This window comes from Trichoderma evansii (assembly GCF_050947405.1).
Source record: "Trichoderma evansii strain SZMC 28006 chromosome Unknown GGI43scaffold_27, whole genome shotgun sequence".
In the NCBI taxonomy this organism is placed as follows: domain Eukaryota; kingdom Fungi; phylum Ascomycota; class Sordariomycetes; order Hypocreales; family Hypocreaceae; genus Trichoderma; species Trichoderma evansii.
Window position 1 is genome coordinate 97954 of NW_028145179.1, and position 27411 is coordinate 125364.

Here is a 27411-nt window from a genome sequence, read left to right on the forward strand (position 1 = left end):
GTAGTGTCAGTATTTGCGTAGGTTAGTGAGGCAACTGTGATAGGCAGCTCAATCACCCCTCTGATCCTGATCTGCCGTTTATCTGGGGTCCCTCTTTACATACAAGGCCCCGAGCCAGGTGGTGTTTGGCCCAAGCTCAAATACGCTCAACACGCCCGTCGCATTCTGTTCCTGGTCTCAACTCTCAGCACCTATATTGACCATGTCATCATCTGCTCACAAGGAAATTAGGAGGCGGAACGGGTCCAAGCATGACAAGACCGGTTGTCTGACGTGCCGCTACAGGTAAGCCATCATCCTAGTTTCTCGTTAGTAGCGACTTGTCATGCTGATCAGATACTACATGTAGACGGAAGAAATGCGTAGACAATAGCTTTCAGGTCTGCGGTACGTGCTCGCGCCTCAACCTAAAGTGAATCCGTCAAGATGCAAAGGATGTCGTGTCATGTACCTGGGCAATTAAGAATGGTGCAGGCACCCTTGTCACATCTTCAACCGCCCCAACGCAGCCCACGGCTTCTGCCAACCTATCTTTGCCTGGCGTTGAGAATGTCTGTGTCGATTCTCCACAAAAGCGGCGGGCTATGGGATACTATATCTCGGTATTGACGACATACTTGACTGTGAGTCAAGAGTTCAATTCATACTGGTGAGTCCCTCTGCCTTCCCCTTTGGACGATGCCTATTGGTTAACCCTGACCAGCCTTTCTCCCGATGGCCATGAAATCAGTAGCCCCATTTTACGTTCTTCTAGCCTTTGCGTCGGGCCATCTATCCCTTGGTGACGAATCTTACAAAGTGACTGCTCTCGAGACCAGATCAAAAGCTATACGAAGTCTGGCCACAGCCATCAACACGCCCTCGGATCAGGTGGCTCATCACGAAACGAATGCGGCAGCCTGTGTCAGTTTTGTAATATATGAGGCTGGTGTAGGCGATTGCAAAGCCTGGTACACCCATCTCAAGGGGACTCAGAACATCATCAAATCGACATCAGTATATGCTAGCGGCAAACTTCCCAGTGGACCTGAGGCCTTCAAGCACAGCACAGAAGGCCAGTGAATTTTGCGCAACTATGCTTATCACGATATAATTGGAAGTATCACCTTGCAAAGGGCGCCATTGCTGCCAGGAGACTATCTCGACGGCATCACCGAAGAGGTGGATAGCTCTACAAGCGTAGCGGCGGGGCTTCTCCGTATCATTGCTTGTATAGAATTTCTGGCTGAGAAGACTTTAATCAAAGAGCGGACTTTGGATGATGAGGCCCAGGAGAAGCTACGGCAGCTCCAAACTTCATATGCGGAGATTGAACAGGAACTTCTCAATTGGCATTGCCATCCCGATGCCAGCTCCGAACTCGCAGCTCTACCATACGCATATAGAGCTGCGGCCCTCATCGTCCTCTACCAACTCGTCCATAACCACATCAAATCTAGTCATGGTGCGTCCCTCAACTTCTAGAGCTTGAAGGCGGACACGATGGATGTCATTCAGACCAAGATTCAAGAGCAAGTGGTCGACACCCTTTAGCATGTGTCTGAAATCCCGATTGGCTCCGCTCCAGATAGGGGCTCCGCTCCAGATAGGGGCTCCTCTTTCCTATCTTTATTGTTGGCGGAGAACCGGTTTAACAGGACTATATTGACATGGTCCGCTTGAGGCTTCGATTCATGGCAAAAAAGAAAAAAGCGGCAGTTTAGGAACCTCTCACAGGCTCAGGAAGTCCTAGAAGATCTCTGGGATCTGTGCAAAATGAGACAGGGCGTGGACGTCGGCTAGACGCAAGTCCTGGATGCATCTGGGGAGAACTTGCTGCTGACCCAGTGTTGTGCGCGCAAAAGTAGACCTCCCGTTTCAGTTAGTGGAAGAAGAGAGCGGAGTTCCTTGGGCTGGTGAGGAAAAGAACGGATGCCCTGAAGAGTGGGAGCGGGTACGTATGCAACCCATTTTCATACAGTTATACAATGCTGACCGTCACTTAGGGCTTTTTCGCATGGGCACACATACCAGGGCCATCTTGTGGGATGTGCCGCAGCGTTAGAAGTACAACGCATCATCAGAGAAGAGAATCTTGTCGAGAACGTTCGGGAGCAAGGGGCTTTGCTTGGAGAGCTTTTACACAAGTACCTCGATGACCATCCGCACGTTGGTAATGTTCGCGGAAAGAGCTTGTTCTGGGGGGTAATTGACATGAGCCGGATCAATAGCATTAGCTCACAACTGTACAGATCGAGTTCGTTGCCGACAAGGAGGCGAAGGAGCCATTTTCACCGTCTGCCGGCATTGCCAACATCGTTCATACTAAAGGACTGGACGGCTTTTGTATTAGCTTATACCCGGGAACTGGTACGGAAAATGGCGTTGACGGAGATCATGTCCTCTTGTCGCCAGCTTATGCCACCACGAGAGAGGAGGTAGAAGAGATCGCACTGAAAGTAAAAGAGACAGTGTTTCAGGTATTTGAGGGGCTAAAATCGACTGGAAGCTAATAGCCGCGGCAAAGGATATCCTTGCAGCCCAAGTCTAGTTTTATTAATTAAATGACATGGCTTTGTACTGCACACTAGACCACAACTTCTTGTATGCCAGCTGGATGATGCTCTCCATGAGGGGTCGAAGATATAACTCCAGACTACCAATGACTAGGCAGCATTTCGCGCTAAAAGTAGAGGTAGGAGCATTGATCATAAACTTTCTAGCTTCAAGATTTCTATCACTACTTTATAGTCCTAAGTAGTGTCATATACGAGGAAATCGGTCGTATCTGTAAAAGAAAAAGATCCTATATCCATGCCCAGCATATCGAACATTGTGAGATTAGAACCTAGAGGCGTGGCCTGAGAGATTTCACCGCTTAGAGGTTCGTTGAGGTCGGAGATGTCCATTCTCTTGTAGAAGGTTGTGGGGAAAGGAAAAAGTTTCTCTAGAAATGAACCGAGGTGATGATATGTTGTCAAATTTGCTCCCTCGCGTATTGGCTGCTCTATACTCTCAGAATAATTGCGAATCTGGTTAATCTTTCTGAGTACAAAGGCAGCTCCTCCGTATTTAGCGCTCATGCAGTTGAGAACTGAGGTTAGAATCTCTATGTCACATAAAATTGAGTACTTATCTACCAAACGCTGAGGAAGGAAGAGAAGCGGCAGAGCGGCAGCCATACAATAAAAGCCATGGTAATGTAGCAGGTATACCGCTTGTTCTCGTGATAAGATTTCTTCGTACAGGGATACAATGCATAACGATGCTACCAGCGATGAGGCTGATGGTTGCCAGTGTGTGCTGTGCCTTTGGCTCAACATATCTGTCATAATAATTGCTCCAAAATACTGAATATGTACATCAGATGCTATTCGGGAAAATGGATGTCTCGATCCACCAGGGTTGAAAAGTTGCACCCCAGCAGGAAGATTAGTTTGCCAATCGCATAGTCTTGCAACAATCATGTCTATCTCTTCGGATAACAAGTTACGCTTTTGCAAGTGAAGTTCGGCTATAGATCCAGTAATGTCGATGATTTTGCAACCTTGTAAAAAGAACAGAGACGAATGTCCGTAAGTTTGGGTGGGGAAATCATTTAGGGTCAGAGGATGGGTGTCAAAGTCGTCAGGCCTAAGCATAGAAGGACGACCCCAACAGGCTACCATCATTTTGTCCGTCATCTATATCGTCAGCAAGCTCTGGTATCGACTATGATGGAGGAACATACAACGAGGTGCCAAAACACTCGCCGAAAACTTGAGGCCTTGGGGTTATTTATGTAAGTGGCTTGTTTATGAAGCCCCATTTGGATGGCGAGTCGTATAGCCACACCAACCCATTGCCACGGCCCGTCAAGTGTAATAACGTCTGTAGAATTAGGACTCCAGCAAGCCATAAGACAACAGGTCTTGAGAAGGACAAGAGGGTCGTGTTTGGAACCAAGATATATCAGACTCTTAATTCTTTCGTATTGAGATGCAGCAAACTCAAGCTCCTTTTGATCGTGACGCATGAGGCTACCAACCAAACATGTGGCCAGCTGAAGCATCACAGGTGTGTCGTCGCTGGAAATATCTTCTATGTCAAGTATAGGATAGAAGGGTGCAACATGCTCGATGAATGCGTCTTTTAGGGCCCCAAGCAATGCCGGACGAGGGAGAGCGGTGACCTGAATGTCTCTCAGAAGAGACTCAAATATGGAAACTCGAGAGCTGATTACATCTGATGGCTCTTGTTCACTAGGCAAGTCATATGATAAAATGGACTCATTCGCTATGTAGCAGTTTGGCTGTCGGGTAGATGCAGCGGTGGCGAGGGTGGCCGCGGTGTCGCTTGACTGTGTCGGGGAAAGAATACCAAAGTTCTCGGCGTCACCTTCGGCGAAGACTGGTATTTGCCCTGTCGGAACAATGGCTCTTTTCCTTGCGCCTTTGCGTTTCTTCCGCACCCCATTGCGTTGACTACATTTATCAGCCACTCCTTTCTGAAAATACCAAAGCCTGGGCTGAGTACGAACACGCAAGCTTGACTTGAGCGCCTGCAATTGCTGCAAGCCTTGTCAGGACTCGCTTGCAGATCACATTTGACCTGATGCAACACTTAGCGCCTGCAGAAGTCTGGTGGTTCTGAAAGGGGCTCCCACCTTTCGGGCGTGGCATTGGACACAAACAATGCATGCTCTATCGCGAATTGGCCTGAAATCCATCATGAGATGATATAAAAGATCTTTCACGATAGCCTATCAACTTATTCTTATTGGTATTGTTCCTTTTAAAGCAGCAGGTGACCAACAAATGTTTAGAAAGGGTAATGAAATTCTGTGGATATTGTTGCGGGGTGGGTACCGAGGTATATAGTCCCCCAAGGACAGGGGTTTGTTTCATTGACATCGCTACGGGATGCGGCGGAGGCCACTGCTTACATGCACACTTGGTACCTCGAAGACTTTACGTTGGAAGGAGTTCAAAGCCATCACACATAAATACACACCCCGCGAAACTTTTTTCGTGATAGCGACACCAAATACTATCATTGCGGGCTAAGATTCTGAATGTAATAAGTTACCCCTGCGCCTTATACTACCTACCTATATATACTAACGCCTTACACCTAGCTTGAACGACCTCCGCCCGTTTCATACTGACTTAGAACCTAGATATTTGCCCCTATGGAATTATACACGTAGTGATCCATAGATATTGAATTTTGACGTCGATATAGAAGTATAAACTGAATTATTGTTATAATGTGAGGAATATACCCTATACCTGAAGTGTAGACAGTCCGGAATATCACATGAGGCTGTTATTCGAAAACAATAGTCAGGGGCAAAATTCTTTCCAGTTATTCTTCAGACAATCCATATCATCTTCACGAAGCATTACCATGATTTCCACAACCTCCTTAAATAAATTACCATTAGCCGCAAATTTCTTCCTTGGCAATATCAGGCAAACGCCATCAGCTTCTGTATAGGGAATCCGTACACAATCAGGGCTCCCGAGTTCTGTTCCGAATTCCATGTTATAAAAGTCGAGATCAGCCCAACTGGAGATCGTCAGATCCCGAGATTTAAACAAATCCCAACCTGGGTAGATGCTATATTCTAGATGTTCCACCAGGCTGACAACTTCTGAAATATGCTGTGAATTAATATGAGTAGATGATTGGGAATCAGAGATGACAGTGCAAATTTTGGCCAGTGCTTGGCTAGAGGGCTGTTCAAAAAAAACGCCAAGTTCCTGTGCTGATAGAGAAGCCATGGCGTACAGAACAAAGTTTCCTAGATACGGATTTTTCGACTCTGAGAACTGTTCATTAACCCGCCGTCGGCCATCAACAGCCGACACCAATTGGCAGATCTCTTGCAACAGAGCAGGATTGCGTTTTGCACGAACTCTCGTAATTGAAGACCACACAAGAGCGCAAATAACGGCATTTGTTGACGGAAACGATGTCATATATTCCCTTAACTGATGTTTTGTGGCTTCGACCTCTGTCATTGGTATGGTGAACATTTTGCATGTACATGGACTGAACTCTAGCGGCATGCCTGGAGGGTCTCTCGAGTATTCTGGATGAGAAGCAAATAGAGAATCAAGATCCTTGGACGAAACCATTTGAAGATTGGGCGAAAGTCCTTGTTTCAAACGTGCAACCCTTTCTCCCACATCCACTGACGTAACGTATCCAGAGTGTCCAATGTTACGAGCCCACATTTTGATAACCTCTGCAATCCCATATGCATCTACAGTATTATGGTGCATAGAGACACACAATCCTACTCCTTGGGCGTCTGAAAATCGAAAGAAGCTGGCGCGAAAGACTGGCTCCCCAACCTCCGAGTGCTCGTCAGCTGGGTTTGACACCTCGGGCCATAAAGCCGGTGGGATTACCGTAGGCAACATGCCACCCAGACAAAATTCTTCGTAGGATACAGATATTGAGCCCTTGTCAACTAGCATAACTGTAGTATCCGCAGCTGAATCCGATCGGATTTCGGGAGGCGATGCTAAGAAGACATGGCCAGAGAGCCATGGGACTTGAATACAGAGGTCGCCGAGACCACGGTTTAATATTTGGAGAAGTGACGAGGACGACTTTGTAGTGTGGAATGATAAGAAAACGTTGATATAGGTTCTCGGCATAATTACATCTAGCGGCGTGAGCCGCTCTGAGGTCTGAGCATTAGCCATTTTGACAACGATGCGAATATTATTTGCAAAAGATAGACAGAACAGAGAAGAGAGAAAGAGAAACTTGATTATGCATAGGGATATATATATGTCTACCAATGACTAGGACTGGTGGGTTCCTTTAATATTTGGTGTAGCAGGGTTAATTATAGAGAGCGGCCAATGAAATGATCGTAATTCTTTTGTTGGCGTACATAGTATATAATGCTTAATTCATTCTTGTCTTTTATCTTCAGATAATAATAAAATAATTTTAAACAAAATTGTTTTCCATTTATCATATATGATAAATACAAACAATACTTCAAATTATTATAATAATTAACTAATATTAACTTTTATAATCATTAAGCTTTGCTCTTTAGCTTAGTGGTCTGCTGCGAGTGCGAGCTTTGTTGTTGGACTTCTCCGTTAAAGTACGTACCTTACGATGCCGAAGCCCCGCCGAGTCACATGACATCGCAATTAGATACGGGTTTGCGGCCCCGCGGCCCCGTGGCCCCGTGGTGCCATGGTCCCAAGGACATATCAGCCATGGAACGGGCAAAGCCATTAACTAACAATAACAGCATGGCTGATGGAATTGCCGCTGAAGGCGTACAAAGGGAGACGATCCAAGCGAGACGACAAAGGCTGTCAAGAGTCCCACGAGCAGTATGATACCAAAACCACCTTTTGTTAATTTTGGCTAACAATCTCTCTAGTGTGCCGCCTGTAAAATCCGTAAGGTACTACCCCAAAGCGCTGAACCTTTGAATAGATTACTACATATGAGAAAAGAATATAGAGACTAAAAGAACGTTGGCAGGTTCGGTGCAATCGGGACAATCCTTGTTCAAATTGTCTCACAGCAGGCATTGCGTGCCAGACATCATACAGCCCAAATGAGAATCGGTCAAAACCTGATAAGATATCGCAGATGTGGGTTTGTTTGTAGATGATATCGTCCTAAGCTAATGCCAAATTAGAGAAGAATTGGTCGATGAGCTCAGGGATCGCGTTGCTCGCATAGAACGCGTCCAATCCGATCAAATTTGCCCTCATATAACTTCTGAGGCCTCTAGAGCCGAGCATGCGCACCCCATATCAGACCCGAAAAATGTCGGCACTCCATATCAGGGCCATTCTTCCTTTGATAGGCTCTCAATTCAGGCTGTTGAAGTTGCACAGCAAATAGCTGGCCCGGAAAACGATGACGATAGTTCTAATATTGGGGCAACTATTGATACGTTGCAAACCATCTTAAACCGTGATGAGACGATATTGTCGCTAGAAGAATATCGCTTTTCCAGAAATGCCGCCTCACGGCATATTCCAACTATTGTGCCCTTACCAGTTAATGTTGTAATTGCCATGCTGCAATATATTAAAAGTTCGTAACCAGTTAGTATCCTATATTCTGTTATAATCAGTTGCTAACGCTGTTAGAAACCCCCTCAATATTTCTTTCCTCATATGCTATTAACGATCTGCTCCTAGTGGAAGATTTGTGTCGGAGAGTTTATTTTCCAACTGACGCTATATCTATCGGCCATGTCACTGCCATGCACGGAATTCTCTATTTCCTGCTAACGGAGCATGTGTTGCTATCAACGAAACTATCCATAACCTACAATTTCAAAAGTCTTTTATCTAGATGTGAGCAGAATCTAAACTCTGGGCTTGAGACATATGACGTGTTTGCAATACCCAGTTTTGAAAATATTTTTTCTCTTGTAATGGGGGTAAGAAGCATTGACAACCAGCCTATCACAATGAGACGTATGCAACTAATACGTTAGTAATCAGATGATAAAAGCGCAAGAAGAGTCAAAGCCCTTATTATGTACCACCCTCATATCAGCTGCCGCCAGCCAATGCCAAAGGTTGGGGTATCATCGAGAGGTTACGTATCAGAATGAGCAAACGGATCGGCAAGAATACATGCGTCGACTTTTTTGGACCATATACGTCTTTGATAAGAATATGTCTCTTCTACATGGTCATTCATCTAATATACAAGACTTTGAAATTGACGCGCAGTATCCAGTCCTATCACGCAACGCTGCGACTAGGCCGTGGGATGAGTCGTTTATAGTTGGAATAAAGCTAGCCAGGATACAGGGCCAGATTTATGACAAGCTGTATTCTACAGCTGCTGTGAAATGTAGTTCTTCGATTCGGAAAGAGTGTATTGACACACTTGATGCTGCAATGATAGAACTACGTGCGGAACTAGAAGAGGTATATGAGGACATATGACAAACCGCTTGAGATTTCTAACAACTTTATCTACAGATTAATGCTGGCAAAGTCAACTACGTTCACATATTTGCAATGTCTAGGAGCCATTGGGATGTTATGTATTATTCTACATTGACCATTCTTCGACGAGGAGGTCCGATCTCTGGAGACATGCCTCGCATTAGCTCGCAATGCTTCAACGCCGCACGTCTGTGCTTACAGAGTCACATTCGCTGTTTCTCTATGTACCAGGAATCTGGGCTTGTGGAAGAAAATAAATATGCTAATTGGTTAGTCAACTGTTTCATTATAAACCATATATTTCGATAAGCTGACTTATCCAGGGTTCTACACTGTTCATCCTTTACACCATTTATTGCAATGTTCCTTCATGCCATCGCAGGAACGAGGCTGGAGGATGTCGAGCTATTGGACCTCGTAGTGCGAATGCTACAAAGCGTTCGCAATTCATCAAAGGGCTCTGATAAATTGTATCAGGTGTGCGCGACATTTGCAAGGCTTGCTAGGCGATTGGTAGAAGAGAAGAATTCATGCGTTGGGGCGTTTGATGCTAAAGAAGATTCGCTCCACCTTGATGTTGAGGTACATCAGCTCCCCTTACTTGGAGAAGAGGGGATACAAGAAGTATTTGGAGAGCCATTAGCAAATTCTCTACCACAATGGGAATCTCAAGATTTGTCCACTCTTCTTGCAGATTGGGTCAACGGACAATCGTCACCTATGGGGACATTTTTTAATAACTCTGGTACCTAATATATAGTCTATACTAATTGGAAAGCTGACTGCCTTCCGCCTTTGTAACCCATCTTTTGCCCGAAAAGCTTCTTCAATATATCTAATAAAGAGTCAGACTAAAAACACTTGCGATGAACAATTGATGGGCCACTCTCATCATACTCCTGTTTGGATATCCACATCTGCTGTAATGTGCTTAGGGAGGCTAAGATGGAGGCCCCTATCCAAACTGAGTATTTCCGCTCAGGAGGAGCAATAATTTTCACCTTAATAGACGAAGGGGCGAGATTGGTAATCCCCTTGTGCATTTGATCAGCAATTCCAGGATACATAGTGGTGCCGCCAGACTATTGCGTATGCTAGTCAACTTAACAAAAAATTTATCTAAAGAGTAAACTATTACCATCACAATATTATCAAATAGCTCTCTACGGACATCAACGTCTGACTTCATAATAGAGTTGAATGTAGTGGTATGAATACCGCCACTCTCAATACCGAGAACTGCGGGGTTGAATAACGCTTCGGTGGCACGAAACCGTTCATTACCAATGGTTAAAAGTTGACCGTCAGGAAGTTCATACGTCTTCTCTATACTTGAGCTTGATGAAGCAGTTCGAAGTTCAGCCTCAAAATCAAGGGCAACGTAACATAATTTTTCTTTCATATCGCGGACAATCTCCTGCTCAGCTGTTGTCGTAAAGGTATAGCCGCGCTCTGCTAAAATCTTCATGAGGTGGTCTGTTAAATCCCTGCCAGCCATATCAATTCGGGAGATGGCATGAGGAATAGCGAAACCTTCATAAATGGGTACCACATGTGTAACACTGTCTCCTGAATCAAGGACAATGCCAGTAGTCCGACCAGATGCATATAAAGATAAGACTGCCTGAATTGAAACATAAAATGCTGGTGCGTTAAAAGTTTCAAAAACTATTTGCGTCATTTTCTCCCTATTAGACTTTGGGTTCATAGGAGCTTCGGTTAGAAGAATTGGATGCTATTCTGGAGCCACGCGAAGCTCATTATAGAATGTATGATGCCATATCTTCTCCATGTCGTCCCAATTAGTAACCACTCCATGTTCTATTGGGTAGCGGAGCGTGAGAACTCCACATTTTGCTTCTGCTTCATCTCCTACGTATGAGTCCTTTTGACCCATCCCAATCATAATGCTAGAGCCATAAACTTATGTCAGCTAGAGATAAGGGTCGACATGAGGTTTTTAGGTGATGTGATTGCGAGGCGAAGAGGGGCAGAGGTTGAAACGGATGTGTCTTGTCCTAGATCATTGACAGGCCATATAGCTGAGTTCGTACCCTTGATGGCGTGGCGTACCAACCATGGATGCTGTTTAGAAAGCTTAGCACCCGTGGTTCTATGTACCGGTCTCTCTTTCGAATACTCTTAAGATTACCACGAGCGGGATATACGAAAAACGGCTCTTGGGGCATCGTCGCCTGCAAATCCTGCTTTGCACATGCCCGAACTAGAGTGAAAACGTGAATTAGCATGCATAGCAAAGCTTCGGGTAATGCAAAAGGTATAATGTGCTCGTTGGGTTTGGCCATGAGGACGAGTTGGTTTCGGTTGTAGAATTTCGGTTGTAGAAAATGATGTTGTAATTGTATACACACCCATTGTCAAGGACGAGAGCAGCAACTTCGTCTTCCATATTTGTCAATTGTGAGATATGGGGAATGCTAAAGCTCATTAACTGTCTCAGCGAGTTTGGTAGCGCGGTTATACACTCCACCCAGTTGACAGCTTTGAACTCTCACAAAGGGCCAGTGTAATGATTATGCGGGAATATAAAAGAACCAAATAGGAGATATATAAATTTGTGGATGAACTTGCAACTTAAGGGCCTGACAGGAGTTTAAAGATATGTATTTTAACTTGGAATTTGGTCTGACCCGTCTGAAACTTGCACCCATCGGGCTCAGGCCCATTGCTCGCACTGCCGGAGACTCGGTTACCGTAGGCCCGCGGAGTAGGAGCCCACGTCGGAAACATGCCATCGTATAAGAATGTTAATGCTTGTATCAATCCACAAAAGCGACTATCTCTTTGAAAAATGAATAAATAAATAAAATACAAGCATTGTAAATCGAAAAAAAAAACTATGTCGGTTGGTAGTATTCCTCCTTTCAATTTTTTAGAAGTTCTAACAAAGCTAAACAATATGTAGGTCCCCTCAGGGTAAGTCTGTGAGAATCCAAAACAAAAATATCCAAAATAACGAATTTTGGTTATAAGGATTTCGATCACAGATGGGTCTTTTGAGGCAGTAAATGAATTCGTTCGGAAGGAATAGCAAGAGGCCCAAGTTTATTATCTGTAAAATCTCATCTGACCTGACAACTGTCGTGGTAGAGCAATTGTCTAACGAGGAGGATTACGAGACGTTCCTTACATATCTTTCTTCTGCTATCGACGAAAATGGACATCCTGCACCGCGGTATGCTGTCTATGACGTTGAGTATAGCCTAGGTGCGGAGGGTGAACGGTAAGAACTAGTGGTGGCCGTGCCGATCTGTTTAATTCACCACTTTTCTAACCTCAGCACACAGAACAAAGACCATATTTATATCATGGGTTCCCAACAACACTTCCATAAAGGTATGCCTTCATTTCCACGTCAGTATTGATATTATGACGCTACATTGTCAGCTTCGAATGATCTATGCTAGCACTCGAGAGCAAGTGAGGAAGGCATTCAATGTGGGAAATTCTATTCATGCTGATGACCTGGCCGATATTGAGTGGGATAATATCTTGGCAAAGGTTAAAGGGGGAATATAAGCTACTTAGTTATCAAACCATAAGTTAGATACGGCCTGTACACTGGCCTTTATAGCCTATTTAAACTTATACAACTGTTAACATGAATTGTTCGTTCACTTAACGTTATGTATATGAATATATCTAGTGACAGATTATCAAGTATCCACACTAAAGCAATGAACCCAGTAAAGTGAAATTTAACCTATTTAAGGTTAATGTAATTAAACGTGAAAAATTAATAACAAGTGCCTTTATAAAGTATACACTATAAAAATATAGTACTTACTATCATATAATACTTGCTTAATATAATATAGCGCTTATTTATTATAATATAGCATCTAAGTGTTAAATAGCAAATAAGTGTTATATTATAGTATGTAAGCGCTGTATTATAGTAGGTGATCGCTGTATTATACCGGAGGAAGGCTATACGAGAGCACTCTGTATCCCCGCTTATAGTTGCAGGGTATTCTAGCGTGGATGCTCGATAATTCATCCCTCTCTATCCGGTGCTTAATTATTGTCTAGTATGCTTTCTATTGGCTATATACACATTTATCAATACCCAGTAAGAAATATTTCAGGCGCTAATTTTTACATGGAAAGTTAGAGGAATACATCTTATTATTGTTCTGGTTTTATCTTCAAAAGCTCTTCAAATTCTTCAAAGAAAGATCGCTCCCAATCTGCCCTTGTTTTCGTTGGTTTCCAGCCCAGTTCCTTTCCAATTTCCGCTCTTGATCTGGCATTGCTCGCAAATCCCAGTTCACATAGTTGCTGGTCTCCACGAACCCATTTTTCGGCTGCTTCTTCCAGGCTGATACTTCTCGTTTCCGCATCAGTGAGTTGTCCAAGTTCTACGCCTGCTTTGGCAATCCACTGTGCGACATCCTTCCAGATAAATGTTCCAGTACCGCTAAAGATGAACCCTTTTTCTCCAACCGGAATGGCTCCTTGTCCCTGGACCCGGTCCAACAAAACAATTTCGTACAGCTGAGTGAGATCATGTATATGCACAAAGTCCCATACGCCTTTGCCATCGCCAACATACTCTGCTCGGCCACTCGCTATCGCCGATTTCATTTGTAGCGGATACTGGATGGTCAATCGATTAAACTTTCCAGATCCAACACCGTAGATTGCAGGGCTCATGATAATTGTTGTAGGCACGCCTTCTATTTTTCCAGTCTCTATAACCACGAGGTCGGTGGTACGTTGAGCATATGGCTCAATGATATCTCTTTGCTTCAGATAGGTATATATGTCCGAATCCTTGTCGCTAAAAACTCGAGATTCGGTATAGGTTTGACTAATGGGACGATCCGCAAGATTTGATGTGCCAGACGTATGAATATAATACAGGTCAGCATCTCTTTTCAACTTCTTACGGATCCCGAGACCTTCGATTAAGGCCCTCGCGCTCGCAGCATGATATCCGGAAGCGGTGTGAATTACAACATCATTTTCGGAAGCTGCGAGTTTTATGGCATCTAAATCATCGAGATTTTGGATGGTATAGACTTTGAGACCGGCGGACGAAAAACATTCTGCTCGATTATCATTGCGAACGAGAACAGAAATTACTAGCTGTCTGATCGCCTGATTGGCGGATGATTGCAAGTGGGAAAGAGTCGATCCACCAATATAACCCGTGACACCGGTAATAAGTACTTTTGTTACTGTCATTGCTGAGGGTTGAGATATGTGTCAAGGGAGTAAATATTCGTGGCAGTTGTGTGCTTTCCGCCGAAGCTGTTGTAGAAGAAAATTGGAAAAGGTTATCCACTATTATACTGTATCTCTCGATTCGGATATGTCGCCGACAGGGCATTCATAACTCCGTACAGCCATCGGAGATAGTTGTATAATGCTTGCTTATCTCCTCTTCTGCTAGAGATGGCATAAAATTTGTCGGTGATAAGTCGTTCGACGACGCGATTGCCGTCGAGATACAGCAAGCCGAAACTGTTCTTACTGACGTAATAAGCTCACACGCATGCACGTAGGGGAGAATTAGCAAGAAGCTGCGGTAGCTTTCGTACGGCTTGGGCATGCTGCCTAGGTAATAGCTATCATCAACCGTTTTATTCGTTTTTGCCTATCCATTTGTATCGTAAACCATATCAATACTTTTTGTTCTGGGTGCCCAACATTCTTGCTATTTAATCCATTTTAATTGTTCTCTGCTTGTTGTAGTTCGAGGTGGAAGGATCTAATCAGGGCATCACTCTCGTCAAGGGTCATCACCTTGAGGTCTGCCATCTGCTTGATCTTACCCGTACTAAAAAGTTGAAGTTGTATTGTTAGTGGTCGGAATAAACCTCAATATAAATGCCAAAACTTACACTTCCTTGATCTGGTCGTCAGTCATCTTCAGACCCAGCTGGTCAACTCTGCTCTTGATAGCATTCCATCCAGTAAGTCTGGATGTGAAGTGGACACTTTGGATCTTGGTTAGTATCAAGCTTATAGTATTACCTGCGTTATAACTTACTATCTGTACAGCTGTTAGTAATGAACATCTAAGAGACAAATTGGGAAGAGTAGAACTTGCCTTGATAGACCGAAATCCTCGGGCTTAAGGATCTCATAGGTGGATGGATCGTTGAGAATTGCCTTGGCGTGGATACCAGCCTGTGGTTGCGTTAGTTAATATTATCGGCAGGCTACGCATATGATATATACCTTGTGTGTGAAGGCGCAAAATCCTGTGATTTGTGTAAGCAACACGACACTGCTATACTAGACGAATGATGATGACATACCGGTGATGGGGTTGTTAAATGGGACGTTGATCTAGAGATATTGTTAGATTGACAACTTTGAAGACACCACAAAACAGAACCAGAGAGTGGAATTTACTCACCTCAACTGTTTCTGCGACAAAGTCTTCGATAGCCTTGAGCTGGTGAAGCTTGTACTTGGAGAGAATGTAATCTCTGCTAGTTGGCATCATTCTGGCCATCTTGAGTTTCATAAAGTTAGACCACAACCAGATTCCTCAAAGACCAATAGTGTTACGTACAAGAGCTCCAAGGGGGCAGATGCCATTTCTTTCACCGATTCCAAGCACGGATGTGTCGATGTCTATGTCGCAAAAAGTCAGCCTAAATGCCCGCTCGTGCTAAAGGTATTGTTGATGTCGGTGGATCCAGAATCCATCTCAAAGATTCATGAAGAATGGATTCGGGCGAATATGAAGTTAATCACTCTGCAGGGTGAGCTTACGTGTAGCACCAGCCTCGAGGGCAGTAAATGAGTTCTGAAACATGGTCAGCTTCCCATATCAAGGCAAATTCTTGAGGATGTAACAAACCGCCACAGCACAGCCCGTATCGTCGTGGAACTTGATCAGATTAGCTCAATGTCAATCGAAATATAGTTTTCAGCAGACATACGTGAACTTCAATATCGGTCGAAACACAGCCTCGAAGAGTTCTCACAAGGTCCTACGGATGGTTAGCATCAGACAGACTGAAGATGATGACAATCACCTACATAAACCTGTCTTGGAGAAGCGCAACCGACGGTGTCGGCAACACCTACTCTTCCGACACCGGCATTGCTGGCGGCACGGTAGATGGAGAGCAAATCGACCAGATCAGAACTTTCCATACGTTAGCAACACAGCTGATAACCGTCGGCCGACCCCCTCGAAACCCCGCTGAGACAGACAGAGGGAGTCAAGCTTTGATGAAGAAGAGCACGCCATATAGCATTTGTTTTGCCTTGTTCAACCTTGGCAATGCAAGCTCATGGGTTTTGGGCTCATTTTGAGAAAGCGCCTCAAAATGATCGATGCCATGTCGCAACGAGCAGTGAGAGTATGCATATGAGGTCCTGCGTTCTCCTCCACATCTTGCTCGACATGACTCTCCAAAGCCCACGTCTCCTTTTCTCAAATAACACAGCGATCGATCGGTCGGCGAAGGGGTCGGCTCAGTGGGACGCAAGAGACTGCACTCACCGGAAAGAGTCTTCACTTGAGAAGCGAACTTCGCAGCCTCGGCTGAATAATTGTTAGCTTCTAGTTTTGACCAGATTAGTGGTACGCGTACCTCTTGATGTACTCAATAACCTCGAGAGCCTGCTTGGTAATAGCCTTCATGTCCTTACCACCAAGGGAATGCTCTCGGAGGAATTCTTATTCCTGCAAGTCAGTCGATGGACGAAATATATGCATTGAGAGGACTGTGCTCACGGCTTGTTCCAATGACAACATCTACGCCATCAACTCCACAGTCACACTTTGAGGGTTTAGTCATTTGCAATTAATCTCGGGTTGGAAGGCGCATACCGCAAGCTTGGCATCCTGGAGCAATATGTTAGTCGCATACAAGAAAGAGTGCACTAATGAATTGGGGAGGATTGGGGGGGGGAACGGTCGTTGAGATCGCTTGCCACAATGGCAATCTAGGAGCCAATGTTCTTCCTTTGCGCAGGTTGTATTTGGGTGCAACTTACTTCCATAGTGCATCTTGTGTCTGAAAAGTTTGTTAGGATAGTTGTCACAACTAGAGCGGAAAGGGAGATCACGAACGGGTCAGAATCTTGGCCTACTATGTCGTTAGTAGGTGTTTAGTCCGTTCTAGCGTATTGATTCATGGATGCGCACCTTGAGGCCGAGCTTGCAGATGACTTCGCAGTCCTCGCGAGATTGCTATGGTCAGTTAGTACTGAAGTCCAAAGAAGATCAGCCGGTAGGACTAACGGGGCTGGCAGCTGGGTTCGTGAGCTCGATGTAATCAACGCCGAAATCCGACCCATGGGGAGGTTAGTTTTCTTCAATTGAAATCGCAGAGCAACATTTTATAGGTGTCATACAGCATTGTCGCGCTATAAACAAGATGACGTTAGCTAGGAGGACCGAGGGCAAGAGTTCCGACTTCAACATACATCTTAATCTTGTTTTCTCTTGAAAAGTACGCATTGGCGAATTGCTCTCCTTCTCTTTAAACCGGTTATTTAATGCTCTCTGTTCTTCGATTTCTGCTACTCCTCATACCTGAGAGTGGACTCTATGATCTTGAAGTTTCGGACATTGCTCAATAGGTCGTTGACGTTCGAATACGGGTTCGACGCGGTGATGCCGGTAACGGACATGATGGGCGACAGGGCGTCTTAGCGACGGTGAGGTTCGATGAGCGGTTCGTGAGAGGTTCGATTGACGAGTCGGTTCGATTCAATTGGGCTCGAGGGAGGTGATCGCGCCGGATGTTTGTCGTTCTGGAGTAATTGATGGCGGGCAGTTTCTGCAGGTGGGGGGGTTTGTTGGTTATTTAAGATTTACAAAGTTTTTGGGAGTCATTGCCAGCGCCTCCGATCTAATGACGTAGCTCGGAATCCAGCTCACTGACTCTCCAGGCCGATTCATACGCCACTAATTAACGAATTCACCAGGCAAAGGTAAAAAAAGCCTGGCCAAGGGCTACTACCCTCTACCCCACATCAGCGATTTTTCCATTTTTGCCGTGAGTCACTGCTCCGATCGCCGGACTTGGCTCGGCCATTGCTGGAGGGGAGGCCAATGATTCACAAGACAATACCAAGCGTGCAAAGTGAGGATTGTAAATCACCACGACGACGCGGCACTCGGCGCGACTGCTGTGGGAGAGGTATAGACGCTCCTTTCATGCACCCACGATGCACTCCTGGTGGCTCTTTGTTACATGCCGAGCTAGCCGAGAATTCAGCGTCTAAGACCGCCTCAGAGCGAGCGCGGATTTCATCCATTCGACGCCGTACTCAATTGTCATATATATATATAGGCGGGGACCATGTTTGTTTACCTACACCTATGTATGGCACTGAATGGTGAACCAATGGCATCACAATCAACTTTAGTCTCCAACCTGGCAATGTCGAAAAGCTGTCAGAGATGCGTGCGGCATCTGTTTATACCTAGGTAGACGAGTGGGCTTGCCGCCCGCGGCACACACGCCGCACGCAGTTCTCGCCTTCTGATGCGGGCCGAGGTGATGATGGAGAAAGAAGACAACGAACATGCAAACGGTGCGGCAACCGACGCTGCCAGTACCAAGGCGCAGGTCCAATTTGCGGGCTGCCTTCTCTTCTGCTTCACACAATTGGACAGTGTACAAGTCGAGACTAACAGGAAGAAACCTCGGCCTGGTCCAGGACACTCAAAGTCCAAATTGTGGAGTGCGACAGGTATGCTCTAGTGGGTAGCTTTTTATAGTTCAGAGGAGTTAGTGGTCAAGTTTTGAGCAACTAGCTCAAATGCCGGCAAGGGACCTACCCCAGAGGGCGATGTTCTGGTTGTACTGTTACTCATTCGACAATTTTGCGCAGAGCTGAACCGAAACCCTTTCGGGGTTTGCTCGGTCATGTCGGGGGTAGTGGACGAGGCCGGCACCGCATCTATTTATTGTCAAGATTGTCTTCTACGCATTGGCCAATCATACCTGCTGAATGGCAGAAAACAAAGGGAGAGCGCTGGTGCGCCAAGGTGAAGGGTGACCTTTGTTCACAGACTCTGCCGGTGGATGGTAGCATAACCGTGAATGTGTAGTCTTCCCAGAAATACCACATGACATGACACGTTAAAACAGTTGCACACTGACTCAAGCGTATCCTCTCGGGGGTTTCAGCCAAACCGGATGGCTACTGGGATATATTATGCGCAGCCTCAAGATGTAAGTTGATGGCAAAAGTTTTTCTGCAGTGTCGCCACTTCCAGCAGGCAGGTTGAATGCTGCTGGAGGCGTGATCAGAGTTCCAAGAAAGCTTACCACGACATCTTCGGTGGCGGGCCGATGCAACTCTATATTGAAGATTAATGTCATCTCAAGCGTTGTCCAGGGGATACGCGATGATGACCTTTTCTGAGCACCACTCAACATGTTTGCGCGGCGGGTTTGCGCTCGAGCCTAAGCAGAGCCTTGGACAATCACAAAATGAAGCCTCAATGCGACGGACAACGGGATTCAGCCAACCGGACGTAATCGTCAAAGCTGGGCTTTAGTGGGTTCCGCTACCAAAGAGAGAAAGTTTTATACCGGACGTAGCTCCCGCGAGGGTTGGCGCAAAATTGCTCGCACAGGAGTGGGCTGGTGGAAGCGTTCTGGCCTTGCCTCAGGCTAGGCCGTTCGAAATAGCCATTTTAAGCCAGAGTTTGTACCTTGAATAGATAGCCTTAGTGATTAGATGATTGGTGAATGTTCATAGATAGGGCCAAGTAAGCACTCAGTGTTCTCATCCTATCGCATAAGATGACTCTACACTTACAGAGCGTGCAATTTGGAGCACCACCAACTCATTTCGTACCCAGACTCTAGGATGCAGCTTCATTCATTGTGTTGAGCGTTGTCGGCTACACCTTGAGTGATCGCATGCAAGTGTTATTGAGACGCGGTGCTCCACTTCTCCGGAACGCGGAACAGCGGCAACACTTCCAGGTGGAGTCTGATTTTCCTATTCGCGTCTACCAGTCACCCTTCCTCCATGCCTCCATCAACGGTCTCCTTCACTTCTCAACGCTACATATCACGCCAATGCCTTTTTGTTACGCAGATATAAACCCGGCGATATCATGTTTTCAACCTTTCACCTCAACAACTCACATGGCAGCTCTCGCTCACACAGACGATCTCCTCATGCTTTACGAGCGTGTGTACAGTGTCGACAGGCTCGCATCAAGTGCAGTGACGAGAGACCATGTCGGTCCTGCAAGAGCAGTGGGAAACGATGTTTTGACGAAAAGCCTGTGCAAAGGTCAGAGCAGTCGCCGATAACACCAAACACCAGCGTGGTCTCTCCACAGACTGATCATCCCGCAATGCGTCATCCTGAGGAAAATCAATCAGGTCTTACTTCATCAGGCACTACGTACAGAAGGGCTACATCTTCAAAATTCTTCCTGGAGAATCTTGAGGCCAAACTTCGCCAATCAAACCCCGCTCAGGACCTTGACTCATCCCTCGAGCTGAGTCCATATATACCACAACCATTCCTCGCAATACCAGGTGTCCCTCAAACTCTATTAGGAAACACAGTTGGAGTAAATATGGACAGACAACTAGAAGAGTTACTGGTATCCACATTCCTTCAGTCTTACCAAATTGTTGCACCTATACTGGACGCATCCTGGCTCTGGACGCACTATGCATCTCTATGGACCATTAATTCAGACGTGTATCGTCAACGATGTCCACTTATCGAGATCATCCTCGCGCTGGGGACTCACCAGGTGTTGACTTTATCTATTGACGACGCTGGTTATAACGCAGCTACTTTGGCATATAGTCCACCCGGCTATGATCTCTTTGAGATTTCCCAGATGGAATTGCTCAGAAGGACAACCGGGCCGGATTTGCTCACCGTTCAGTCATATATATACGCTGCCATCTACTCTGGCAATTTACATTCACACTACAAAGCCCATCAGATGCTATCACTGGCAGTTCGAGATGCGTACCTAATGGATTTGCCAAGTGGGAGTAGCAGCGCAGAGCAGCCAAAAGGTCACATATCTGCAAAGAGGACATGGTTGGCTTTACAGATGTTAGATACCGTCATGTCAAAGGAATCGGGCCTACCGTTTCTAATCCCAGCTACAAGAAATGAAGAAGTTGAGCTTGGTGACTTTGGGACTGCTTACGACACTATGAATCACAACGGACTGTCTTACTTGGAATGTTTCAGGCAGATGAACAAACTATCTCAGCTCATTCGACAGTCTACTACCGATCTCGATCAGATTTGCAATCAGCATAGCTCTCCCGATATCTTTATCGACAACTTTTACAGCAAAGGTGCATCATCTGTGGATGCATCAATAAAGGCAATATCAACCTGGTTCAAGGCCATCCCCCCCGCCCTCAAAAATTTTACCAAAGACACTTCCAATAACACGAACAATAACAACATCAACCTCGACTCCTCCCTAGACGATGACATCCCCATGTGGCTTCACCGCCAATCCCTTCTCCTCAAAATGTCCTACCACATGGCCTGCCTACTCCTCCTCCGCCCCTTCTCACTCTCTCCCCCTACCACCGCTATCGAGAGTAGCCATCATCCCACCGCCGCCGAACTCAGCACCACGTGTCTCAAACACGCGGTGTCACTCACGGCAACTTTGGCAGACAACCTAAACAGCGGCTCGTTCAACGTCCTAGCCCACGCGACGAGGTTTCAGTGGATGGCCATGCTGTGTCTTACGGGTTATGTAAGCACTCACACAACGACACCGCAAACTACAATGTTAGCGCGGAGGGCGGTGGGTGTGGTGATGAGGAATCTGGAGAGGTTGGCGGAGCATAGGGTGTTGCAGGCGAGGGAGGCGGTGGAGAAGGCGAGGGTGTTGGTGGAGATGATGAGGGTAGCCATTGAGAGGATGATAAGTAAGGTTTACCAGTTGGGGCAGTCTGATGACGCCACTTTGACACAGTTATTCCCATCTTCATCCTCAGGGCTGGCGAACTCTATAATGGGAGGGCCAGTGGACTTGTGGAGTGATTTATCATCATTATCGTATCTACCTTGAAGATGTGCCGCAAGAAACGGTCTAACTTGACGGCAGCTGCATAACAAAGTATAGAAAACACATCCCTTGTTCAGTAAAACTCTCTATGTAAGTTCAACCTTCTCTTTGGCTATCCAAGCAGCTACTTCAACCTCGGAAACACCTGCATTGCATTCTTGAAATATATATCCTCCACGTCAGCGTCAACAGCCCTACCCGCATCCTTCAATAAATTCGTAAAATATCTGATGGTATCATTCGGCGCATTCGGAAAATCACTTCCAAACAAAACATGCGTCGGATCTGCCACCTCAAACAGTCCCTTCAATGTAGCTGCATCGCTGGACAACGCCGTATCGTAGTAGAATCTCTTAGCCTGAGACCTGATCTCATCAGGCGAGTACCCTTTACCCAACTGCGTAAATGGCAACAAGCCAGATACACGACCGATAAGAGATGGAAGGGTACCACCACCGTGAGATAGGATGATCTTGCAGTTTGCACAGTCGTTGATCAACCTGCCCGAGGTGATGAGGTCAATGGCAGTTCGACCAGTCTCGTGGGGATAGTCAAACATAGGCTGTGGCAGTTTGTTATTCACCAACGCCGTATCGACAGCATGAGTCGGGTGAATAAAGACAACGGCCTTGCGCTTGTTCAATTCCTTCCATATGGGCAAAAAAGCTTCATGGCCAAGGTAAGCATTGTCAAGGCCGTAACGCGTGTAGATAACTACACCATCGGCGTGTAGCTCATCCAGACCTCGGGCGATTTCGTTGAGACAGGCTTCAGTGTCGAAAAGAGAAGGGAGGACAAGGAAGAAGCCGTAGTTTTCGGGATGTTCATCACGAAGGCGGGACACGTAGTCGTTGCACTCTCGAGCGAGGGAAAGGGCCTTGGAAGAGTCTCCGACGCAAGAGGGCCCGGGTGCCGTGACGGATAAGATAGACTTTTTGATGCCGACGGCGTTGGCTAGGTCGAGGTCGGCTTGGACGGTCCAGTCGGGGACAAACCAGCCTGATGGGTCACCGCCGGTCTTCTGGAGAGCTGAATTCATAAAAAGTCAGTGGTGATGTTATCAAAGGATGAGATGAGAGGGAAGCAAACCCTGAGAGTAGACAGGCGGGTAGACGTGGTGGTGGACATCAATCTTGGAAGTCATTGTGCGTGAGTGTGTTGAGAAACTGGAATTAATATGAAAGATTATCTGCAGTATTGAGTTATAACGTTTCAATCTGTAATGTGTTGTTGTTGTTGTTGTTGTTGTTGTTGTTGTTGTTGTTGTTGTTGTCGTCGTCGTCGAATTCGACCGTGGATTTCGATACCTTTATAGAAGTCTGGTGCATACTGAGGAAATCAACCCGGTCCTTTCAAAAGTGGGAATCTCCCCGAACCGAGAGAGCCAGTGGCAAATAATTCCATGATACAAAAGATTCCATTCACCTACAGTAGCAAAGAGCTCAACAGAACTCCTATTTCTTTGCAGTATACATAGAATATCACCGTTCGGACATTCTGACGCCGAGGAGTATATTTCGTTATTTCCCGATTCGGAAATCGGAACTGCCGTAGCTCCTCCACTTTCCGAAGCCAAAAAGGGAAATTCTCCTTTCGGCTGTCTGGTCTATTCTTGTTCGTGCCCGTAGATGCCTACCCTGTAATGAAAGATTTGACACGTTGGTTTAATAAAAAATAATACTACAACTCGACATGCTAAGCGTGTGGATACTTAAAAAACCTTTAATATCATCGTCGCGTCGCGTCGAAAGTTCCTTCTGCTCTCTGGAGAGAGGAGTGTACTGGCGGGGACTTTCGTGTGTGCAGTTGCTCTTTGAGAGACTAATGCGAGGGTAAGATAGCGCTGGAAGGGCCAAAATGAATAAATCAGTGAGAGCATTGTGTCCTCGGCAATTCTTTACGTGACATCAAGCTCCGAACGAATAGGCGAAGGGGGCGATAGAATTTAGACGAATCATTCACTGTTTCTTGTTCGTTGAGGCAGTTCACGCCGGACTGACACAGCTGCCAGCCCGCATATTGAAAGACCTTCACTCTTCGCTTTGCCGAGAATCCATAGATGGCTGCCATGGAGCGGGAGTAAAACGAAGTCAACGTAGCTATGGTCGCTAATCAGCATTCTCACTTCTCTCACGATCTCTGAGGGGTTGACCTTGTCCGAAAGCACTAAACACTTCGTTTAGCGGGAGGCCCAATGCCTGAAAATATGACACATCGGTGTTCATGTACGGTTCATCAGCCCACTCGTCCACAAATCTATTTGTATCGATACCCCAATTTGAGCCTCTTTGATTGAATATGCAGTTCAATATAGCTTTTGTTATTGATTACCGCAATCAGCCCAGGCGCAAGGAAATCTACCTTTGGAGATGAGTTTTTGATGCAGTCGGCGTAGATGTGCAGTCTCAGATGTCTACTATTGGTGGTTTTGGAACCTATACAGTCCTTGGATAGTTGTTAAGGCAGGGCTTTGCCTTTTTATATGATATTTATATGCTTCGACATATCTTTTCCACCGATATCCCGAACTGATAGTTGACCCTGATAAAGTCCTTTATGAAGAAGCACGTGAACTATCCGTATTAAAAAATTTGAAACCGATAGCCGCCGTTGGAGACGATCGCGTGAGTGGACGTAGCTTCTTGTGTGCCAAAGGTCTCATTGCCGTCCTTGCCGCCATTGAAGGTGCATAAGATCAGTCATCAAAGAGACCAGCAAAGTGCAGCAGTGTGAAGCGGACCTTTTACCTTTTCTGCCATGGTGCTATGCAGGAAAAAGTGTAATACCAACAGGCGAGTCAGGAAAAGGTGATGTGAGGGGCCAGATACAGAGAATAATCGACGCAATTGAAGGAATACAGTGACATACAGTGACATTAGTGCTGGTATATGTTCATATCAAAATGTGCACCCTATCAGAAGTCAACTAGAAAAAAAAAAAAAAAATGCTACTCATAATCTATTTGAGTTAGGTTCTCATTAAACGTCTAGCCTGGGGTATTCATGATGAGCGCCATGTTACCTCTTTCGGCAGGACCTGCGCGGGATTAAAATATGTGGTGAGCCAGGAACAAATGATGACCACCACTCTCGCCTAGTAACCTAGCAGGCTGTAGAAAGAAAAATAACGACGGGCTTATAGCCAAAATTCACATACTAAAGTGGATTTGCGTGTCACTATTCTTCCACCGCATGCCTGGACATGCTCGGATATAGTGTTGGGCCCTTATTCTGGGGCTAGTGGATATGCTCGGATGTAAAGTTGGCACCTAAGCCGCAGTAGTCCTAACGTTTTGATGATTAATAACTAACGTCATTGGAGTAATGAAGGATTGAGTCATTGCCGCTCCATTCCCTCTTTATCTAGGATTAAATTAATTACAATTTTTCACATTTCATGATTGATCAGACTCGGTCGTTTATACTTAGACCCTACTAGCGAGTCCTTCTGGGCTGTGTGGATTGTTTGCCTATTTACATTTGTGTATGTATTGTTTAGCATTGTTCAGGTGGCTCAATATACGAACTTCAAGTAATCGTAAGAATCAAGATGAATTTAGAATTATAAACAGCGCAAGATTCACTTGTAGAAGAGAAACACAATATGCGTATTGAATAATAGCAGTAACATTGATCTATCTCCAGAGGCTTCTACACCCGCATGCAAAAATGCTGCAATCCTTTCAGAGATCTATAATATTATGGCTCAAGTGTTAGTGAATTCATTAGCTCAAAGCGGTCTCGCTCTTACTCAGTATGTGTCAGATTTTCGCCAAGCAAGTTCACGCGATCATTAGTCGGAGGATACTATCGGGGTTGCTATTCGTCATTTAGATGTTTATATGCTTTTAATGTCAATAATGGCCTATAGGAATTTCCTTTTTGGGATGAAAACTGCGAGAGCTCATTTTCGCGGGCCGTTGAAGACTTGAATAGGGACGTAAACCGACAAAGGATTAATGCATCCCTGCTAGACCCGACCCACCAATCTAAGGGTTTGCCTTCAGCAGTTGAAACCAAATATTGGGGCTCGCCGTTGACCTAACTATAAATAACAGGCCATTGCTATCAAGAAAGAAGACAGAGTTGGTAATTAGAGATTTCAACACTGTAACTCTATCTTGAACCCCCTTTTCACTATATAAAAAAACAGATATGGCTACATCGGTTTACGGTCTTAACGTCGGAGCAATCCCCGAGGAACAAAAGCGCCTGGAGTGGCAGCACTGGAACATTTTTCTGCCTGTACATGATGATTCGCTGCTGCCATCAGATATCTCGAGTCATCTCCAGTCCTTATCGCGCCCTGCCGTGGCCGATGTCGGTACAGGTACCGGCATCTGGCTGAAGACACTGTCTGCCCAGGTGGGCTCGGACGCCCGTCTCGATGGCTTCGATTTTGATACATCTAAGTTTCCTAAACTCGAGCTCTTGCCACCCAATGTGCAGCTCAAGTATGCTGACGCGCTAAAACCGTTTCCTGAAGAGTTGCACGGGCAGTACGACCTCGTCCACGTTCGTGCCTTTGTCTTTGCGCTGCGCGGTGATGATGAGTGGGAGCGTATAGTCGGTCATTTGACATCTTTGCTAAAGCCTGGAGGCTACCTGCTATGGGGTGAGACCTCTATGAGCAGCTGGGTGGCCGTGCCTCTGGGCGAGGCGTTTAGCAAGGTCATCCGGTTGGTTGTGAAAACCTCAATGGCAAAGGGCGTTAATCCATGGTAAGTTTAAGAGGGTTGGAAGTAGTATATTTGAAACGTGGGGAAAAAATAATATTAACTAGATACAGGGCTCCATATCGATTGCTGGAGTACATGAAGAAAGCCGGACTAGTGGAACGACATGAAGTGGTCAAGAACACTTTATCTAGGGCTGCGAGTAGAGCAGCGGTCAATACTTTTGCGATCGGTGGCCTCCGACAATTTTTCCAAGGCCTATTGGCGAATGGAGGCGTGGAAGGAGTCAGGTCTCAAAATGATATTGATGTCTTGTTTGCGGCTTTGGAAAAAGAACTTAACGAAGAGTCTGAGTTGAGTATAAACTTTTCGCAAACATGGGCCCGCAGACCTGGCGTGATTGATGTGCAAGAGGCTTGAGAATTTGGTTAAGCTTGCAAAGAATAGGGAGCAGGAGGCACATGTTGTGGGAGCGACTATTTAAACCTGCTCCCTAGCCTTAACAAGTCCCGTTTGCTTTGAAATAGCTCTAGAACGAGATTGTGAGCTAAGGCGCTCGGCATAGATTCAATATTGAAGCAGATTATATGAAAGGAGCGCGCAATCTGTGAATTTTTATATTCTCATACTGATCTTATTCTTTTTAAAAATATACAACGATAAATGGCACAACATGTAATGTTGCGACTGTGGGGTGCATGTTCCTAAGCCGTCGCAAAGCTGGTCCCAAAAAGCAAGCCCAGAAACGAGCAGTGTGTGACGTGCGATTGAACGTTTTAGATTTT

At 45.7% G+C, this 27411-nt stretch overlaps 11 protein-coding genes across 11 annotated transcripts; 5 read left to right on the forward strand and 6 right to left on the reverse strand.

The window, feature by feature from the left end:
* The first annotated feature begins 237 nt into the window (after nt 1-237).
* GGI43DRAFT_430679 (uncharacterized protein) lies at nt 238-2913 on the forward strand. The gene is made up of 5 exons (XM_083209292.1): nt 238-1058; nt 1116-1444; nt 1848-1933; nt 2014-2157; nt 2232-2913. The coding sequence occupies exons 1-5, from the start codon at nt 715-717 to the stop codon at nt 2490-2492; spliced, it is 1164 nt and encodes a 387-aa protein (XP_083056313.1). The 5' UTR covers nt 238-714; the 3' UTR covers nt 2493-2913.
* On the reverse strand, nt 2357-4774 carry GGI43DRAFT_416132 (Zn(II)2Cys6 transcription factor). Its single transcript, XM_083207240.1, has 4 exons — nt 4625-4774; nt 4499-4569; nt 3710-4442; nt 2357-3662 (listed from the first exon to the last, which is right to left on the reverse strand). Exons 1-4 carry the CDS (start codon nt 4688-4690, stop codon nt 2733-2735), a joined length of 1800 nt encoding a protein of 599 aa, XP_083056314.1. The 5' UTR covers nt 4691-4774; the 3' UTR covers nt 2357-2732.
* A 529-nt stretch (nt 4775-5303) lies between these two features.
* Nucleotides 5304-6807, reverse strand: GGI43DRAFT_430686 (transferase family-domain-containing protein; the record flags this gene model as incomplete). The annotated part of the gene is made up of 1 exon (XM_083209293.1): nt 5304-6807. Exon 1 carries the CDS (start codon nt 6675-6677, stop codon nt 5304-5306), a length of 1374 nt encoding a protein of 457 aa, XP_083056315.1. The 5' UTR covers nt 6678-6807.
* A 313-nt stretch (nt 6808-7120) lies between these two features.
* Nucleotides 7121-9770, forward strand: GGI43DRAFT_416137 (Zn(II)2Cys6 transcription factor). Its single transcript, XM_083207241.1, has 8 exons — nt 7121-7331; nt 7382-7405; nt 7486-7598; nt 7646-8049; nt 8106-8401; nt 8466-8900; nt 8955-9190; nt 9245-9770. The coding sequence occupies exons 1-8, from the start codon at nt 7131-7133 to the stop codon at nt 9672-9674; spliced, it is 2139 nt and encodes a 712-aa protein (XP_083056316.1). The 5' UTR covers nt 7121-7130; the 3' UTR covers nt 9675-9770.
* Nucleotides 9771-9772: 2 nt separating this feature from the next.
* Nucleotides 9773-11331, reverse strand: GGI43DRAFT_430689 (Actin, gamma; the record flags this gene model as incomplete). The annotated part of the gene is made up of 6 exons (XM_083209294.1): nt 9773-10003; nt 10060-10656; nt 10732-10831; nt 10976-11006; nt 11090-11145; nt 11294-11331. The coding sequence occupies 6 exons, from the start codon at nt 11329-11331 to the stop codon at nt 9773-9775; spliced, it is 1053 nt and encodes a 350-aa protein (XP_083056317.1).
* A 450-nt stretch (nt 11332-11781) lies between these two features.
* Nucleotides 11782-12461, forward strand: GGI43DRAFT_387756 (cofilin, actophorin; the record flags this gene model as incomplete). The annotated part of the gene is made up of 4 exons (XM_083203979.1): nt 11782-11787; nt 11848-11858; nt 11968-12165; nt 12230-12461. 4 exons carry the CDS (start codon nt 11782-11784, stop codon nt 12459-12461), a joined length of 447 nt encoding a protein of 148 aa, XP_083056318.1.
* Nucleotides 12462-13070: 609 nt separating this feature from the next.
* Nucleotides 13071-14132, reverse strand: GGI43DRAFT_425649 (uncharacterized protein; the record flags this gene model as incomplete). Its single annotated transcript, XM_083208534.1, has 1 exon — nt 13071-14132. The coding sequence occupies one exon, from the start codon at nt 14130-14132 to the stop codon at nt 13071-13073; it is 1062 nt and encodes a 353-aa protein (XP_083056319.1).
* Nucleotides 14133-14618: 486 nt separating this feature from the next.
* Nucleotides 14619-17549, reverse strand: GGI43DRAFT_387758 (homocitrate synthase; the record flags this gene model as incomplete). The annotated part of the gene is made up of 21 exons (XM_083203980.1): nt 14619-14727; nt 14792-14943; nt 14997-15080; nt 15132-15154; nt 15212-15242; nt 15313-15411; nt 15472-15533; nt 15675-15708; nt 15763-15792; nt 15845-15895; nt 15945-16053; nt 16414-16455; nt 16505-16589; nt 16648-16693; nt 16744-16758; nt 16911-16930; nt 16987-17002; nt 17062-17106; nt 17271-17282; nt 17339-17396; nt 17452-17549. 21 exons carry the CDS (start codon nt 17547-17549, stop codon nt 14619-14621), a joined length of 1221 nt encoding a protein of 406 aa, XP_083056320.1.
* A 2293-nt stretch (nt 17550-19842) lies between these two features.
* GGI43DRAFT_222688 (uncharacterized protein) lies at nt 19843-22015 on the forward strand. The gene has a single exon (XM_083200382.1). The coding sequence runs from the start codon at nt 19999-20001 to the stop codon at nt 21952-21954; it is 1956 nt and encodes a 651-aa protein (XP_083056321.1). The 5' UTR covers nt 19843-19998; the 3' UTR covers nt 21955-22015.
* Nucleotides 22016-22075: 60 nt separating this feature from the next.
* Nucleotides 22076-23095, reverse strand: GGI43DRAFT_387760 (amidohydrolase family protein; the record flags this gene model as incomplete). Its single annotated transcript, XM_083203981.1, has 2 exons — nt 22076-22980; nt 23041-23095. The coding sequence occupies 2 exons, from the start codon at nt 23093-23095 to the stop codon at nt 22076-22078; spliced, it is 960 nt and encodes a 319-aa protein (XP_083056322.1).
* A 2895-nt stretch (nt 23096-25990) lies between these two features.
* Nucleotides 25991-27123, forward strand: GGI43DRAFT_222693 (class I SAM-dependent methyltransferase). The gene is made up of 2 exons (XM_083200383.1): nt 25991-26671; nt 26740-27123. The coding sequence occupies exons 1-2, from the start codon at nt 26106-26108 to the stop codon at nt 27044-27046; spliced, it is 873 nt and encodes a 290-aa protein (XP_083056323.1). The 5' UTR covers nt 25991-26105; the 3' UTR covers nt 27047-27123.
* Nucleotides 27124-27411: the final 288 nt, after the last annotated feature.

Excerpts from the sequence above, each read along its gene's own strand:
- GGI43DRAFT_416132 (XM_083207240.1), bottom strand. The coding sequence starts at position 4,690 with ATGATGGATTTCAGGCCAATTCGCGATAGAGCATGCATTGTTTGTGTC. Across the intron at positions 4,443-4,498 it reads CGCTCAAGTCAAGCTTGCGT|TCAACGCAATGGGGTGCGGA; the intron begins GTTCGTACTCAG and ends TGATAAATGTAG. Across the intron at positions 3,663-3,709 it reads GAGTGTTTTGGCACCTCGTT|ATGACGGACAAAATGATGGT; the intron begins GTATGTTCCTCC and ends CTGACGATATAG.
- GGI43DRAFT_416137 (XM_083207241.1), top strand. The coding sequence starts at position 7,131 with ATGACATCGCAATTAGATACGGGTTTGCGGCCCCGCGGCCCCGTGGCC. Across the intron at positions 8,402-8,465 it reads TTTTTTCTCTTGTAATGGGG|ATGATAAAAGCGCAAGAAGA; the intron begins GTAAGAAGCATT and ends GTTAGTAATCAG. Across the intron at positions 8,901-8,954 it reads TACGTGCGGAACTAGAAGAG|ATTAATGCTGGCAAAGTCAA; the intron begins GTATATGAGGAC and ends CTTTATCTACAG.
- GGI43DRAFT_430679 (XM_083209292.1), top strand. The coding sequence starts at position 715 with ATGGCCATGAAATCAGTAGCCCCATTTTACGTTCTTCTAGCCTTTGCG. Across the intron at positions 1,059-1,115 it reads AAGCACAGCACAGAAGGCCA|GGCGCCATTGCTGCCAGGAG; the intron begins GTGAATTTTGCG and ends CACCTTGCAAAG. Across the intron at positions 1,934-2,013 it reads GCCCTGAAGAGTGGGAGCGG|GGCCATCTTGTGGGATGTGC; the intron begins GTACGTATGCAA and ends CACACATACCAG.
- GGI43DRAFT_222693 (XM_083200383.1), top strand. The coding sequence starts at position 26,106 with ATGGCTACATCGGTTTACGGTCTTAACGTCGGAGCAATCCCCGAGGAA. Across the intron at positions 26,672-26,739 it reads GCAAAGGGCGTTAATCCATG|GGCTCCATATCGATTGCTGG; the intron begins GTAAGTTTAAGA and ends AACTAGATACAG.
- GGI43DRAFT_222688 (XM_083200382.1), top strand. The coding sequence starts at position 19,999 with ATGTTTTCAACCTTTCACCTCAACAACTCACATGGCAGCTCTCGCTCA.